General features: G+C 38.6%; 1 protein-coding gene across 2 annotated transcripts in view; it reads left to right on the plus strand.

The window, feature by feature from the left end:
- TOX (thymocyte selection associated high mobility group box) overlaps positions 1–15786 on the plus strand; it is a 226057-nt gene that overhangs the window by 106636 nt on the left and 103635 nt on the right. For both annotated transcript variants that reach the window (XM_061448433.1, XM_061448432.1), the window contains exon 2: positions 10322–10387. In XM_061448433.1, coding sequence (XP_061304417.1) covers positions 10322–10387 — 66 coding nt within the window. The remainder of the gene's footprint in view (positions 1–10321; positions 10388–15786) is intronic.

Raw genomic sequence — 15786 nt, forward strand, 5'->3', positions numbered from 1 at the left:
AAGAAGCTGGTGCATACCCATACCTAGATGAACTGTGGGAATGGATAACCTGTTCAGATTTGTCCATAGCTAGGTAGAATGATATGTTCATTTTGGACAGCACATAAGATGGTGAAAAGGACATCAGTAAATGGAAGCACTCAAGTAGTTACAAATGAAGAAATGTTTGGAAAAACTAGTATGTTGTCAGAGAAGGTTAAAGGAATTTAAAATAGGTTTCCTGAAAAAGAAGACAGAGTATCTGCCTTAAGTGTGTTCAGAGTATTAAAAGGTAGGCGTCATTAGTGTCAGCAGACTGGAAGAACAGAAAAAGGTCTTGAGATAAAAAAGTAAAATTTTTGAAGAGTTTGAAACAAAAGGAGAAAATGCATGGAAACACGATTGCTGGAGTTGTATCCAAGGAAGGAGTTGACAATAAGCTTTCACAGATGCTGTGTGAAACCTATTCTGCTATTATTCAGAGGATGGATTTGCCTGGCCAGGGTTCTGCTTTCCAGTGCTAATGTGATTGCTTTATACTGATATGCGTGGCCTCTTGGAAAGACAACAGCCATGGTGTTGATAATGCCAGGTTTGAGTAACTTTTGCTATCTGATTTGCTGTAAGGAATGTACAACAGTAATAAATTCCAAGGGTATTGACAGGCAAAGCAGCAGCCACCACTAAGGGAAGCACCTTCAAGTAAGAAGGAGGAGGATGTGGAATATTTTTGTCTTTAAAGGCCTTAGCAAGACTGTGGTAGGTATAACTGTAACTTTATATTTTAGCTCTTTACCTTCAAAATTAATTAAAAATGGAAATATATTTCCACAGGCATGTCTTTTCTTCTTTTAAAAGAAAATACATTACATTTGTAAAGGAAACAGTGTTTCAGACTCTACCAAAAAAAGGCTTTTAGAAACCGTACTTGACAAAACAGAAGCAAAAGATGAAAACAGCATGGAATAATTTAGTCATAAAACGAACTTGAAGGTCAAATTTTATCTTAAAAGTTGTAGAAAGAAAACAGAATTTTTGAGAATCAATGAGTAATTTCATTACATCAAAGACACAGCTTCACTGAAGTTGATAAGGAAAAAAAAAGTAAAACAACTTTTCCTCTTCTGCTTTTGAGTAATATTTTTAACATTTCTAACCACATCTACTCTTGAATGACCTATTTTGTGATAGAATACTGGAGACTTCTCTATATTGCCCTGCCAGTGTATCTCAGCTTGATCTATAAACCATTCTAGCAAAGGAGTAAGTCAAGCTACAAGCCTTGTCAAGCTTTTAAATCTTTGTTGCAACTGTTCACGTAAATACTCGTGTTGCTTCAAATTCCTCTTCTGAACATGAATGGGGCTTCAGCTTCTCGTCTGATGCAGGCTGCGAAGACATTCTGCATGATATTAATGGAGCCCCTCATATACCAGAGTAAATGTGGATTAAATTAGGATCGTCTATGTGGGTACTATGGTAGCTGTTTTGGTAAACTACAATTATGTATCAGCCCTACAACACCCTTGTCATTTAACAGATGTCTGTGTGTAGCTAAATCTTTGTAGTGAGCTGTTTTTGTTATCACTCTCTCCAGGTCTGAATTAGTTATGCCTAATGAGATCCCATCAGACTGTGCTAAATAATTCGGTTTACCAGAAATGTAAGGTTATTTGTCCCATTTGAGTTTGGCACATAACTCAGTTTTTTATACCTCTTCCTGTAAATTTCTGAGCTCTTGGGTCCTATCATACTGCATATTTGAATGGGTGCTTGATCTTATATACTCTCACACTGTTACCCCCTTCAGTGGAATAATTTTAATGCGTGTTATGCATGTGCTCAAGTGCCCTGCTGCATTGGTCTTGAATGCTTAGGTTCTTAGGTGATCAAGCCTTTCAATAACTTTTTAAAACTGGATTCCTAAATATACCATGGATTTATAAGTATGCCATGGTTTGGGATGAGTCATAGGAGTATTTAGGCAAGATTTCCTAGTTAACCTGGCAATTGTTAACATTCAGCTTACATCTCAAGACCCTGTGTCGTAGGAGTATTAGTAGACTTTATTTTGTTTGTGCATTTGTTGTTAATGTTGTTCTGGCCTATTTTATTTCTAAGATTCTGCTGTGTAGAAGCAGATGCACTTTTCTACAGAAATTATATATACCCCATTCACTCTGCAAGTAACTTGTGGGTCAAAATCTGTCCATGGGTCTCTGCACACAGCTCCTGCTGTAGTCATGCAAGGGAATGGTTTTGTCCTAGTTATGCAAAGCTCATTCACTAAGGTCCATGGAGCCTCTCTTCTGCCATACTGCAACACAGGGGCTCTGCTGATGGATATAAAAATTGCTTTTTTAGTCATCTGTCTGATCTCTGTAGATCCCTTTTTTAAGCTTTCCTGTGTTTTATTACATAATCTACCATTTCAAATTATGAGACAGTGATTAATACGGACAAAAATTACTACGAAACTCAAAAGAAAGGCCCTGTTACCTTACCATTCTAGCTGATCCATTTCCCAACCAAAAGGCAATGGCACTATTCCCTTCACTTTTCATGATGCAGGATCAGACCTTGTCATGAAACTGACAAGGTGTGTTTGAGTTTGAAAATATTATAAGCCTACCAGGTTATACAGATTTCCTCAGCTACTGTGGGCAGAAAAAGGAAGGTCTAATCTTAGGTGTTTAAACCTTTCTACCTTATCACCCAATTTTCCCAGTGTGTGGATACATGTATAAATTAGTGTGGATTAAGTAAAATAATAACAAAAGCACTTGCCACTTTGATCTCGGTATGTTTATTTAATGAGTGTTCAATATGCAAGAGACAGTTTAGCATAGGAGTCCAGACTACAGTGCATTGGTTTAGGTTTTTTTTTTTTATTTTACGTTATTTACACACCCAAGGTTAAAAGGAACAGGAGCCTAGCTGAGAGAGTTCAGAGTTCATCTCTGCATGCTCACTGTCTTCCATTTAAATGTACACAAAGGACTAATACAGTACTCGCTCTCCCCTGGGCTGTCTTTGATATACTCTGCTGTGCTTGGACTCTGCCACTCCTCCTATCAGTCTGATCCTACTTCTATTAGCCCGCTGTGCTCAGCACTGTAACCTCATTCAGCTAGAGCTCTGCATGCAGACTAACAACTTCAAGGCTCTGTCAGGCATTGACACATGCAGGCTCCAAGCGGGAAGCTAAACACTCCCCTTCACCTCCTCTCCAGTTCCACATTAACCTCTATTAAGTGCAGGAAAAACACAAATGCTGTAGTGCCATCATTCAGGTTTTAACTACCAGTGTATATTTGGATATTCAGCCAGCTTGCCACTTTCGAGAATGTAATCAGGAAACCCTCTGGTTCCTCCCCTTTCTTGCAATGAGAGCAATAAGTAGTGAGAGAGATTGGGAAATGCAATGGTAGAAGGTCTGAGTTGGATATTTATGACATAGGCATAAAAATCTGAGACAAAATTTTGACAGCACTGCCTGTACTTTTTGAGGCAATAGTATGTGTTATAAATGGAAAATGAGATAAAAATGGTCTTATTCTAGGAGAATCAAGCACAGTATCTTCAAAACATATTCTCTTTGAAAGCCAGGCTGTAGAAATGACTCAATGCAGTCCTAGTCTTCAAGCTCTATCACGTTTTGGTCCAAGCACTGAATGTATGAAAGTCTGTTGGGTGCTGTGGGCAGAGGGAACGTCGCTGTTTCTGGCTCTTTCCAAGTATAGGAATTGTCTGCCAGCATTTCCTTGTGAAGCAGCACCCTCACTTCCCGCCCTGGGGCTCACTGCCAGTGCTCACCCACCCTGTGGCCCACTCCCACTCTCTAGGGAGCCGTCGAGACTGGGGCAGATTCATTCCCAACTGTCTAGCCCACACATCACCATACTTGGACTAATTAAGCGTATTTTAGCCTCTTTTCCTGGTTTACTTTTTGGACAGCGTATAAGAAAAGTACTTTACTCCTGAAAATTAATTAAAATTAATAGCAATAATGATACATGCCATCTCCTCTGTAATGGTTAGCACATCAAACTTTCTGTGAGCTGGAGGGCTCCAGGCAGGACAGGACTTCTCTATGTCTGCCAGTCTGCAGAATACACCTTCTTTTGGCTGTGCAGGGGCATCCAGCTCTGCAATGAAATTTGATTTCTTTTTGCCATGGTACTCCATCCAGGCATTTTTACCCAATTTCATACTATTTCAGTATTCTCCTCTTTTGAAAAACAATCCTAGAAGGAGGGAGCAGAACAGACACAATCAAAGTAGATAGTACTAGATTGTGTTTTGACAGTTTTCCTGTGATAGTCCTTCGGCAAGGTGTCAAGCCCCTTTCCCGGGAAGGATGGCTGTCTGGAATGCATTACTGTAACCTGTCTTGGGCAAATTTAAACATGTTCCATACAGCATACAAAATGGAGTTCAGGAGACAAAATGGAGTTTCAATTTAATATAGAAATACCGCTCAGCCAAACCGTGTCAAGAAAGGGATTTTCCGTCATGTAATAATGTTTACAGAGCATCTCTGGTTTTACCTTTAATGGTTGTCGTAACAAGATCAACTGTTTCTTTAGCATAGCTATTTGATGATTTACGTTGTATCCCATCATTATTTTAGTCCTATTTCAGCAGCTTTGAGTAAAATAAAATATTCCTCTGTCGTCAAGCAACCCGAGACAATGCCCACTCTTGGCATTTAGTTTAAAATAAAGACAATTACCTAGTTTTAAAGCTTTTTCAGGATTAGTGGCTTTTAGATAACGTAAGTTACAAATGGTATCTATAAACAGTAAGCACTAAAATCATTAAATTGCTAGAAATAATCTTTTTACACAATGTTATTGCAACATTTTCTTAAAATGAAATGTAAGACTTGTGCTGAGGTGTCATCAGAGCAGCGTAAACTATGGTTAAAAGGTATAGCTAAAGTTTAAATTTAAAATTAGATTCCAGTTCCAATCTAAGATGGGAGAAATTTGTATTCAGATTATGTGCTTAATAAGACAGGCTTTGAAGATCTATAACATCCTTTGAAGAAAGTGGGATATCAAGTCCAAGTATCTTTACCCACAAGCTGAACTTACTAAATACAGCAACTTTCAGCAATTTGATCATCTTTCCCTCTGCTTCTTCTCATTTAAATCTCCTAATTTCAGGATATCGCTGTTGAAATAAATTTGTGAACAAAACAGTGTCCAAAGTTGCTTCCACTCCATACATCAGCCCTAAGCTTTTTGTGGCATCAGAAGCCATATGGGCTAGTATTCATCTTGCTCCCCTACCTACACTTCATAAGATGAGGTGTAGTACTATTATACTGTGCTACACTTTGGTATGAACTAGAAGAAGCTCAAAAGATCCATGTGCTTGATTTTTTTTTTCTTTTGTCTAATACAAATATGCCTGCAGAACTTCGGGCACATGTATGTACACCCATGCAAAGAGAAAGGAAATACACAAGTCCATCAGAAGTTAAAAACTCTGTGTGAAAAAGGAGCAAAATAAACCCTGACTTCTCTCAACAACAGGGTGACTTGATGTGGAAGAAGGTAGCCTGTGAGGACACGTCATACAATCCATGGTAAATCCATGCCTGATAAGACAGTCTTAACACTCTGGATATTTGCTGACCACTGTTACAGCTCTTGCATCAGTAACAGTCAGACAGTGTTTCTTCAGCATTTCTGTAATTATGTTCCTAACTTATATGATTAAATTGCCTTTAATAACAGCATTCGGGTATTTTGCACATGGCGGTTGCTGACCATTACAACTTGTCTTACAAAGGGTTATTCTAGGGGAGATTCTAGCTGGCCATGCCATAGTGTGGCCTGTGTGTCTTATAATAATTTAAATAAAGACTATGATGCAATTCTGGATATTTGTATTAAAACCAACTCCTAGTTATATATCTTTTCATGTTGCAATGTGGTCATATTCTTAGTTTGCTCTCACACAAACTGCTCATGCAGTTATACTTTAATATGAAAGGAAATGTTGTCAGGAGTAGTTATTATCACACATCAGAATATTGTATTAGCATTCACTTTTAATAGAATAAATGAAAGATTTTGAAATCTGCCTCTAATGATACTGAAGGATCTTGGAGACACATTGAGAGAGCTTTAGATGAAATGTCATATGATATATATACATCATACATAGGTTCATAAAAGGCAGTTCATTTAACTGCTGCCTTTGTGTTTCATCTGTTCTGTTTGGATGAATCATCCACAGGTTAAGTGATGCTTGTGCAGTTTCTTTGCTTGAAATCAATCACAGAGTGTGGCAGAGAAGTTTAGGGAGTAGGGAGTACAAGCTTCTTGTAGACCTGTGGATGATGAGTAAAAGAAGACAGTTTTGGAGGCATGGAGTATAACCTGGAAGAAAAGAATGGTGGTTGGAGGCATCTTTGGGTCATATCTGCTGATCTTTTCACTCACTGTCTGATCTGGATAGGTTGCTTGAACTACTCTTGCATAAATCACCTCACTTGTAAAGCTGAATTCAGTGTAGATGTAGTATGAGTTAAACTGTCTAGGAGGAGAGTTGTGGAGAGTTGACATGCTGTAGAGCCTGCATGTTACAAAGCAGTGTATTAAAGGTGAAATGATTCAATATTTGTTTCGAGGGTTTAGGGGCTTATTCTGGAAGCTTCTGAAACAAACAAGAGTAGGGCCTTCCAGCTGATCAAATCGTTGGCATTTTTTTCACTGTTTATTGTTTTGATGTGGGATAGTCACATTTGGGCTAGGTGGGCACAAGTAGAATGCACTGCATCAGTGTCCCTAAACTTGTTATTGAAGACTTGTGTGCCATTTTTTTCTGGCTGGGGTGGGATGTATAGGTCATCATAGGTCATCTGTATGCCACATTTCGTTAGTATTTGGGAAAGGGGATGATGAATAAACAACTCAGCATTGAAGTAAGCATTTTGTTTAATTTTGGTATAAAAAAATAACATATTTTTACTTTTATAAACGCCTTAGTAAACACTGAGAACTTGAGGAAGACATCTTCTGACAATACCTGCTGCAGGAAGTGCATGTGTATGTGCTTTGTCATTTGAGTTTAAGAGTGGTTTTCAGGCTCACATCTGAAATCTTAGGAACTGCCAGGAAGCCATGCACCACGCTGCACTAGATTGAGGACAGATAATAATTTATATAGATGTAGATGGAGTATAAATGTTAACATGGTAACAGTGTTAGTGTCAGCTAATACATTATAGTCTGCATCCTGCAAATATAAACAGTATAAAAAAATACACATTGCATTAAAAACTTATTGGACCATACAATGTATTACACAACATCTTACACACACTTCTAACAAGCAGATGCTAAATATTGCAGTGATTAAATTCCATGTTTGAATATTGAAGAAATTAACTAATAAACAGCTGCTAGGTATTTTTAGATGTTAACAGGTCACTCGAATTTACAGACATTATGCATGAATATATTTTTCTGAGATATTTCCTAACAAATCAACCCAAAATGTTGCAGAAGGTCATTTCTCATTTAAGGCCAAGCCAAATGAGGTAACTTTAGGTATACTTTTGGGTTTCGGTTTCACTGATACATGCTCACATTAAGCCCACAGACCATACTAGAACAAAGACATTCCAAAGCTAAGTAGAGGGGCACAGCAGTGAACAGGAAAGACTAAGATCCAAGATCCTATCAATCAGTGCTGGAGGCACCTCTAGTAGCAAGGCAAATATCACATAGGCAGGTGATCCAAGAACAACACACAGAACGATGAAAATTTCCAGGTTTCACAGAAAAATACCTTAGGGAAATATTTCTGTGATTGTAGATTTGGTGATTGTAAGCTTGGGAGCAAGGACAGATGACCAAACATCCAAAAGAGGGAATTAACTGAAAGACTACTATACTTCATAAAGGTTCTTAAATCACAGGTTTGGGTTTTGTGGAAAACAAAACAAATTGAAATAACCATTGATTGTATCTAGACTGTATCTAGTATGCAGAAAAGGAAAGAAATTTCTTTATGTTCATTGCACCTAAATACATGGAACATACTTTTTCAATTATAGTAGTGTTTGCAATGTGGTGCAGCAAATATGTGAAGATAACAAGGGAAGTTCAAAATAGGAGACTTAAGGAATCATGGTTTCCAGGGGAGACAGAACTACCATAACCAGCCAGTGTAGCTATCCAGTTCATAGGATTTCTTATAAATATGATATGGGATGCATCTTTTCTGAAAAAGATATCTAATTTCATTTTAAAATGTCTGAGAAATGAGGAGTTTGCTGTTGACATAATGCTTAATTACCTTCCAAAGTAGGAACTTGTGTCTTAATTCAGAACTGGATTTCTTTAACTCCCATTTCTCAACGCTAGATCTCATTATACCCCTGTCAGGAAGGCTGACATCTTGCTATCAGACATCTTTCCAGGTTGTAAGTACCAATCACAGTGATCAAAGCACCTTTCAGCCTTTTGTTTGACAAGCTGAATAAGTTGAGCTCATGTAGGCCTTGCGCTGGAGCGCTTGGTTTCCAACCGCAGGATGTGAAATCTCTCTTCAGAATTTCACCTGTCTGTCTGAGCAGAAAGAACAACACATTTTTTCCAGTGTGCAAACAATCCAGATGCTAAAAGATTCTCTCCAATCTCTACTTTGAATGTTAATAAGTAGGAGTATTCTTGAATGAGAAAGCGAAAAAATGACAAGTGCAAAAAAGAAACAGTAAAGGAAAACCCATCAATCCATATTCTTATGACCTAATCCAGGTACCTCTGTTCCATCAAACTTTGGAAATACTCTGTTCCTTATGGCAGATCTGTGCCCGTGACATAATCCTTTCCCTCCCATGAAACTAGGACTTCTGACAGATAGGCTGTGACGATCTATTAGTAGCTGTGGCCAGGAAAGGCAGACCATCAACTGTTGTGCCAGGAGCTGGCAGCTGTTCATTTCTACTAATGCTGTTACAAGCCTTGTAGCCTCTGGCAGGAAAAGAGGACGAACAGCTGGAAGCCGAAACCTTTTCAGCCACCTCAGCAAAAATTGGTAGAGGTATCTGCCAAATCCACAGTTTGACTTTGCCACCTTGGTCTAGTTGAATATACTGCACCTTGCAGGTAGAATACCCTGAGCTCAGCACAGATAGAGCAATGTCCATGGGGTATTTCACTGCCGCCTTCTGCAGGAGCAGAGCAAGGTCAGTAGCGGGGCTTTTTAAAAAGCTGCCATGTCATCAAAAATCATGGCTCGTATCCAAAATATGTCACTCTAAGCATTCATACGAGGGGTCAGGTGAAAGTTATTTCAAACAGACCTCGTAACAGCTGGAAATTTGAGGTTGACGACTGGGATGGGGATTCCTGCTGTTGTTCATTTCTACTTGAAAGGTTTGAAAAGATTTTTCCGTACCTCCTAAGCAGACAGTGGGACTATAGTTGCCCTGTTGGCACTGCCACTTGAGCAGGTGTGACAAGAGTTCTGTGGGGATGTTTTCCAGATTACATAAAAAATCAATAGTTTTATACTTCTTTGTGTTGGTACAGGATGAGGCTTCAATTCTGGCAGTTTTCCTCAACTACACCTTCAGATTTTAATCAACTCTTTTCTATCATATTTTTGTTACTTCTTAACTGCAGCTGAGGGGAGAAAAGAAAGAAAAGAAAAGAAAAATCTTTTTATACATTTCCACGAATGCTAGTTATCATTTATGGAAGGGTATTTTTGCAGTTCTGATTATGAATGTTTATTTTATTCACACATCAAGCAAACTATCCTCTTGCACCATATGGTCAGGAGGTATATAGTGTTTCATGCATTCAGATGTTTGAAAGCCGTCTGGAAATGTCTTTCCTACTTTCTGATATGGGAACATTTCAATAGGAGGGGTTTTAATTGGTTTTGAAATTTCAACTCTTGTTCTGCTCAGAAGCTGAAGTTGGAATCCATTAAGATGCATTTTAGTGCAGTTTCTAGTCTCATCTTCCTTTTCTCAGTAACTGTGCAATTCACTTAGTACTTCATTACAACCAACAGCAATATGTATACATGGTGCACAAAATGAGCCATTTTGTTTTAAAACAGATTGCGGATGAAAGGAAACCATTCATTTCTTGCTCGCTAGCTGTAATTACTAGAGCGCTAATTACTCCAAATCACTGACATACAGGGTCAATAAGGATGACAACAGGAACATCAAAGACAAGATGCACACATGCAATTACAAGTCTCTAAAACCAGGCTGTAATATTATTTTATGGCTACTGTTTTTTTCAGTCAATGCTGAAAAATATTCAAGTTTGCTAAATGTTTACTATTATTTCTTTTTCAGTTTGACAGTGAAAACATGTATATGAGTATGACAGAGCCGAGCCAGGACTATGTGCCAGCCAGCCAGGTGGGTTAATTAATCTTCTCTGCCTTGTTTCAAATTGTAATTAAACAAATTCAAAGAGTTGCATTGCAAATGAGTGGCACTATCAGTAACTGCTGCAATCAGGAATAATCATAATTTATAAACAAAGCATTTAAGCCTTGTTTCCAGTTAATGAGATAGAGCTGATAAAACACCAGAGTTGGCGTTTGTTGAAAGATACTACCTTGTTTCCTCTCCAGAATGCAAGCAGCTGTTTTGCCAGCATGATCTTTCCTAAACAGTTGTTTTACCTTCAGGAATTAAAGGCTTTACAGGTGCACATTATTTGTTTCTCTGACTGCAGACAAGTTAATCATTATAAGCTACACATGTCACAAATAGCATTAATTATAATTCATGGGCCAGTTGTAGCTGAAGAGCTGCATTTTTAACACTAATCGAAAGGCTGAGGAATGTTGCCAGTGTTACATGATTAGCAGTGGGGTTAAGGCAATGTCTTCTGTAGCTTGCAGCCCAAAAGGTTTAATGCAATGTAGATTCTTTACAGGTAATTTTGAGTCCTTTCCTTTTGGGGAACACTAAATTCTGATACTAAGTATGTATTTAAAAATCTTCCACCTTTCCACTTGAGCCCTAAGATAGTATAGATTTCTAAGAATGAAATCTTTCAATTACTTCTGATAAAGCAAAAATAGTTCTAAAAAATTTTGTCTCCCTTTATCTACGTCTATATGTAGGAGGGAAATTTTCATTTGCTTCACATGTTTTGGTTGTTTAATTCACATTAGTAAGTGATGGTGATAGTGGTGCAGATCCATTAGATTGTGTCAAAAATTTCCCTGAATAATCAGACTTCGGGTCTGCAATAACGCAGATACAGGAGTGGCTAGTCTGATATACCCCTCTTTGACAGGACCAGTAGGATTATGTTAAGAGCTCTCATTAGGTGGGAAATTAGTTTGCATGCATAGTAAATGTGTGTAGATGAGCAGAATTTAATTTAGGAATCAAGAGCTTTGGGAAGTGACAGTACATTCAAAGCTAAATGTCTTCATGAAACAGGGTTTTTCAGGTATACAGGTTCATTTGGGGGCAGGGAAGGAGGATGTTGTGTGAGATGGGCTGCGTTGTTCAATCAAAAAGAGCATCTTTAAAATGTTCCACCGTGTTGCTTCTCAGACTTCTGTTGAAGTTATTCTGAAATACCTTTAGAGACCAACTGTACTTTGTGGTTAGGATTTGTGTGTGATTGAACTTATTCAGCTAGGAACCCTCCAAGATGCAGAGGTAGTTTAGAATAGAACTGTTTGATTAAAAAATGAAAAATTATATTATTAATTTTTCTCTAACCATTAATCCCAAAACTGTACTGACAAGTTTTAGTATTACTATTAGATTAAAGCAGCCTAGTATCATCTCATTTATGCCTTAAGGGTTTTGAAGTGCAAGGGCTAATTGAATTTGTTTGAAACAGTAGAAATACAAACTCTGTGAATGATTGCTGTTATAAGGCAGCTGCTACCTTTCAGAGAATCATTATGTCTGTCTTAAATAGTTTTGAATAAAGAATTGCAAATCTACATTATACATCAGAATTATTTTTCTTCTGTTGATATTTTTGTACTGTGTATGCGTGTAGTTTAAATAATTTAAATGGCATATTGAAAAATTAAGAGTATAAGTTTTAATCTTTTATGTGGTTTCTACATGTGCTAACAAGGCCCAGATCCTCTGAGATATTTATGCATCTAACACTCACTGGTTTCAGTGGAAGTAAGGTGATTAAAGTACCTTTAAAGATCCGAGCCCAGATATTTTAAGTGCAAATGATTTTGTCTTCAAGGAAAAAAATCTATCAAATGTGACATTTCCAAATTCAAAGATGACAGAAAACCCTGACTTCTTACTAGGGGCTGGAACCAAGAAAGGGCTTACAGATTTAATACCTCGCTATGGCAAAGCCAGCTCTTGGGGGTCTGATTCCCAGGTGGGGTTCAAAACCCAGAGGCAGGTGTCAAAACTCTGTCCTGTGCTGGGGGATCTGGCAAGCTCCATTGACAGGTACAGTATTCTGTCAAATGCACATGGGTCTAATAGCCCCCTGCACCTGTTTGAGAGAAGCTGTCAGCATTGGGCTACTGAACCCTCCTGGCCCTTCTGTGATTATCTCCCAGCACTCACACCATTGCAGTGGGTTTCTAAGTGAATAGGTGTGAAAGCCTGTGATAATGATATTTTTTTAAAAATGGACAGAAAGCCACACTAGGAGCAGGAAGGCAGGGTGTATTGGAAACCTGCCTCTCTCTTGTTTCAGCAAGAACCTGAGACTGTAAGAGAAGCTTTCCCGAACCTGTTGTTCCTGATGTAGATAGGTGCTAGTCATTCCTCAAAGGAAATAAGCAGCTCTCCACTGAAAGTACTGGTGAGGACTTTACCGACTGTAATAGTGTGCTGTTCTTATCTCAGGCATAAACATTTGGTGGTCACCCAAAATTGGTGAACTAACTGCTGTTTCAACATCCAAACTGCCTTTTAAAACTAGAAAGAATATGATATTCGCTGCTCTGAAAACAAAACATGCAATGTTTTACAGCTTACTGGGGAGGTAGAGGAAGAGGAAAGGATGTGACTGTATTTTCTGGTCCGTGTTTTCAAGACTCTTCATTTTCCTTTCACTGTTACTGGATATAAAACAAATAATCCTGTAAAAGAGATGAGAAAATGTTCTCTCCCAGATGAAAGCTTAGTCACTTCATCCATGGAGTTGTCTCCTGTGTCCATTTTGCATCTGTTCTCATGAGCCTTGCAGTTGCTTGACCTCAGCAAGAGGAGTGCAGGCTCCTTTCCAACCTCAGTAACTTTGCAAGATCAGAGACGAGTGTTTGAATCTTGACAGACTGAGGAGTGAATTCATTTCTCCACTTTCCTTGATGGATGCACATCTGTTAACTAAAATATGAATCCCACATGTTATGAGATGCATGGTTCTATCAGAAACTTTTATTCTAGCTCTGATTGGTCATGCTCACTGAGTCAGACATAAGCATCATTTTCTAATTTCAGAATCTCACACAGCTTATTTGGGAAGTAGGTTGATAGACAGTCATGGTCTGCACCACCAAAGACTGAGGGGTTTCCATTAGGCTGTCTTCAGGATTATGTGACTATACAGGCAAGATTTTGGGGGTCCTGATGCATGCTGACATGCACTTCAGTTCTTTCTGTTTACTGCAAAATGTTCATTTCCAGAAAGACATCACCTTATATTATTTTAAGGGTTTTAATCAATTTATCCCCTTTAGGCTAACATAAATAAAAGCTCAGCCATCGGACAGGAAAAATATAGTTTTATTCCTTTTGCTGTACATCAAACATCTGCATAGCTTCATAATCCAAGACAAGTTGCCTCACAGCATGCCTCAACAATTATCTTTTCTGTTCAATTTTCAAATCAGTACATGCTTTGGGACTTACAGACCAAGTTGCTAAGTAGCAACATATGGCTTACTACTGTTCCTGTGATGTTGCTGCAAGCAAATAGCATAATTCTATACTTGAAATGATTTTTACAGAAAGCCAGTGCTGGAGCTGAGCCAGAAGTCTAAGTATACAGTAAAAATTAATGATATTCTTTTAAACTGTCCCAAAAGGCTGTTTGGCAATGTTGTCTCTGTGTACATTTTATATGTATGTGTAAGTACTGTATTTTTTGCTTATGATATATGTAGTACAGGACTATGCACTGCAGGCATCTCCTAAATGAGTTATAGTAGCCATATTAACAAACATGCATAATAAAACTACATGACATTTTCACTACTAATTACACTTCAATCTGAAAATATTTATCATTTTAAAATAAAACTATGCCAACTGCTCTGCATTTCAAATTCTCTCAAACATATTGTTTTCTCCCCACACCTATAATTGGAATCTTGGAGATGAATTCTTCTTCGTGTAGTTCCTCCTCCTGTAATTTGTGGGCCATACACGGCATAGTATAAAATTGTATTGTTTATTTGAAATTTCTTCCTAGTCACAATACAGAATATGATTTGGGGCTCTGTTGCAGAAAGCCTTGTCACTTTTGTAGCCTTCCTGAGGCCTGACAAATGTTAAGGGTAACGAATGCAGCTGCCCAGTCCCCTGCATGATCCAAATGGAAGGGAAGATAACCGGCCTGAAGCTGATGCTTTGGGGTAGTCTCCCCATTGCCCCAGTAGAAAGGGAAGAGATATCCAAGTCAGAGGAAGGAACAGTGTTTTTGTACAGAGATTGTATTTTGCTCCTCCCAGAGCTATGTCAGGGCGATCTGTGTGAGATATGTATGCATGCTCTTTGATACAGTGGGCACCACAGGTATCAAAACTGTTTTGTCCTGTACAACTCCAGGGGAAAAATAGGATAGAATGGCATCCAACAGAAAGACTTTTCATGTTAATAGGAAACTGAAGGGTTCCCCTGCCTTTTTTTTTCCCACATGCACATATTATACTCCTAATTTATTTTTACATGTTTATACCCTAATTTCTTAGAGTATTAATGTATATCTATTCCTCATGTGAAGTAGGGATGGATAAATGCTATGTTATAGCTGCCCTCTCTTGGTCCTTCCCTTTAGGTGGTCAGGGTACTCTATCCTATTCCTGACAGAAGATACAGCTCTTCACTAAAGCCACAGTCAGCAGAGCAAAGCAGGAATTGGCTGCCTTAGAAAGGATTCAGGAAAAGGATTCTTACATGGAGAGTCACTAAGTGGTCCAGTGTAGTCCCATAGGTACACACTACCCAGTCCTGCCCAATAGCTAGAAGGCTTTTGCTCAGTATTTGAGAGGGTGCTCCACAGTCAGAGGGCAATGCCACCTTGTCCGTCTGCTGGCTCCCAGCAGTTCAGAGCTGGTTTGGACCATATTTTACCTCCCTCTTCCCTGTCCACTATATTTCAGTTTTAGAAATTGTGTCAACAGAAGGGAGTCCGCTTCTCACTCCTCCATTTCTCTTAAGTAGACTGTAGATGCCACTTCCCCTTCCTCCCCCTTACTCCCCACAAAGGGGGATGTAGATTTAAATGTCATCAGGGAAAGAAAAACACCAGAAAACACCAGGCAGGTCTTTCAGATCCTGAATGAGTGGTTAAAGGTAGAGGTAATTTTGCCCTACCTTTCCCTTTTGTGTAGAACATAATCTTTTAATATGTCTTAGCATCAGGCACAACGTCTGGAAATAATTGAGTCCCTGATAAAAATACATCAAATGTTGCATTAGCAAGGCTGTGTATATGTTTATAGATATACGTGTATAGAATCATAGAATGGACACTTCACTCCAGATGGAGTCCCATGGGAGAAGAAGGGGAGAATCACTTCCCTTGACCTGCTGGCCATGTTCCTTTTGATGCAACCCAGCATAGGGTTGGCTCT

Source organism: Pezoporus flaviventris, unplaced genomic scaffold, assembly GCF_033815535.1.
Source record: "Pezoporus flaviventris isolate CSIRO_AGI_PZ_B2104156 unplaced genomic scaffold, CSIRO_AGI_Pfla_v1 ptg000007l, whole genome shotgun sequence".
Taxonomy (NCBI): Eukaryota; Metazoa; Chordata; class Aves; order Psittaciformes; family Psittacidae; genus Pezoporus; species Pezoporus flaviventris.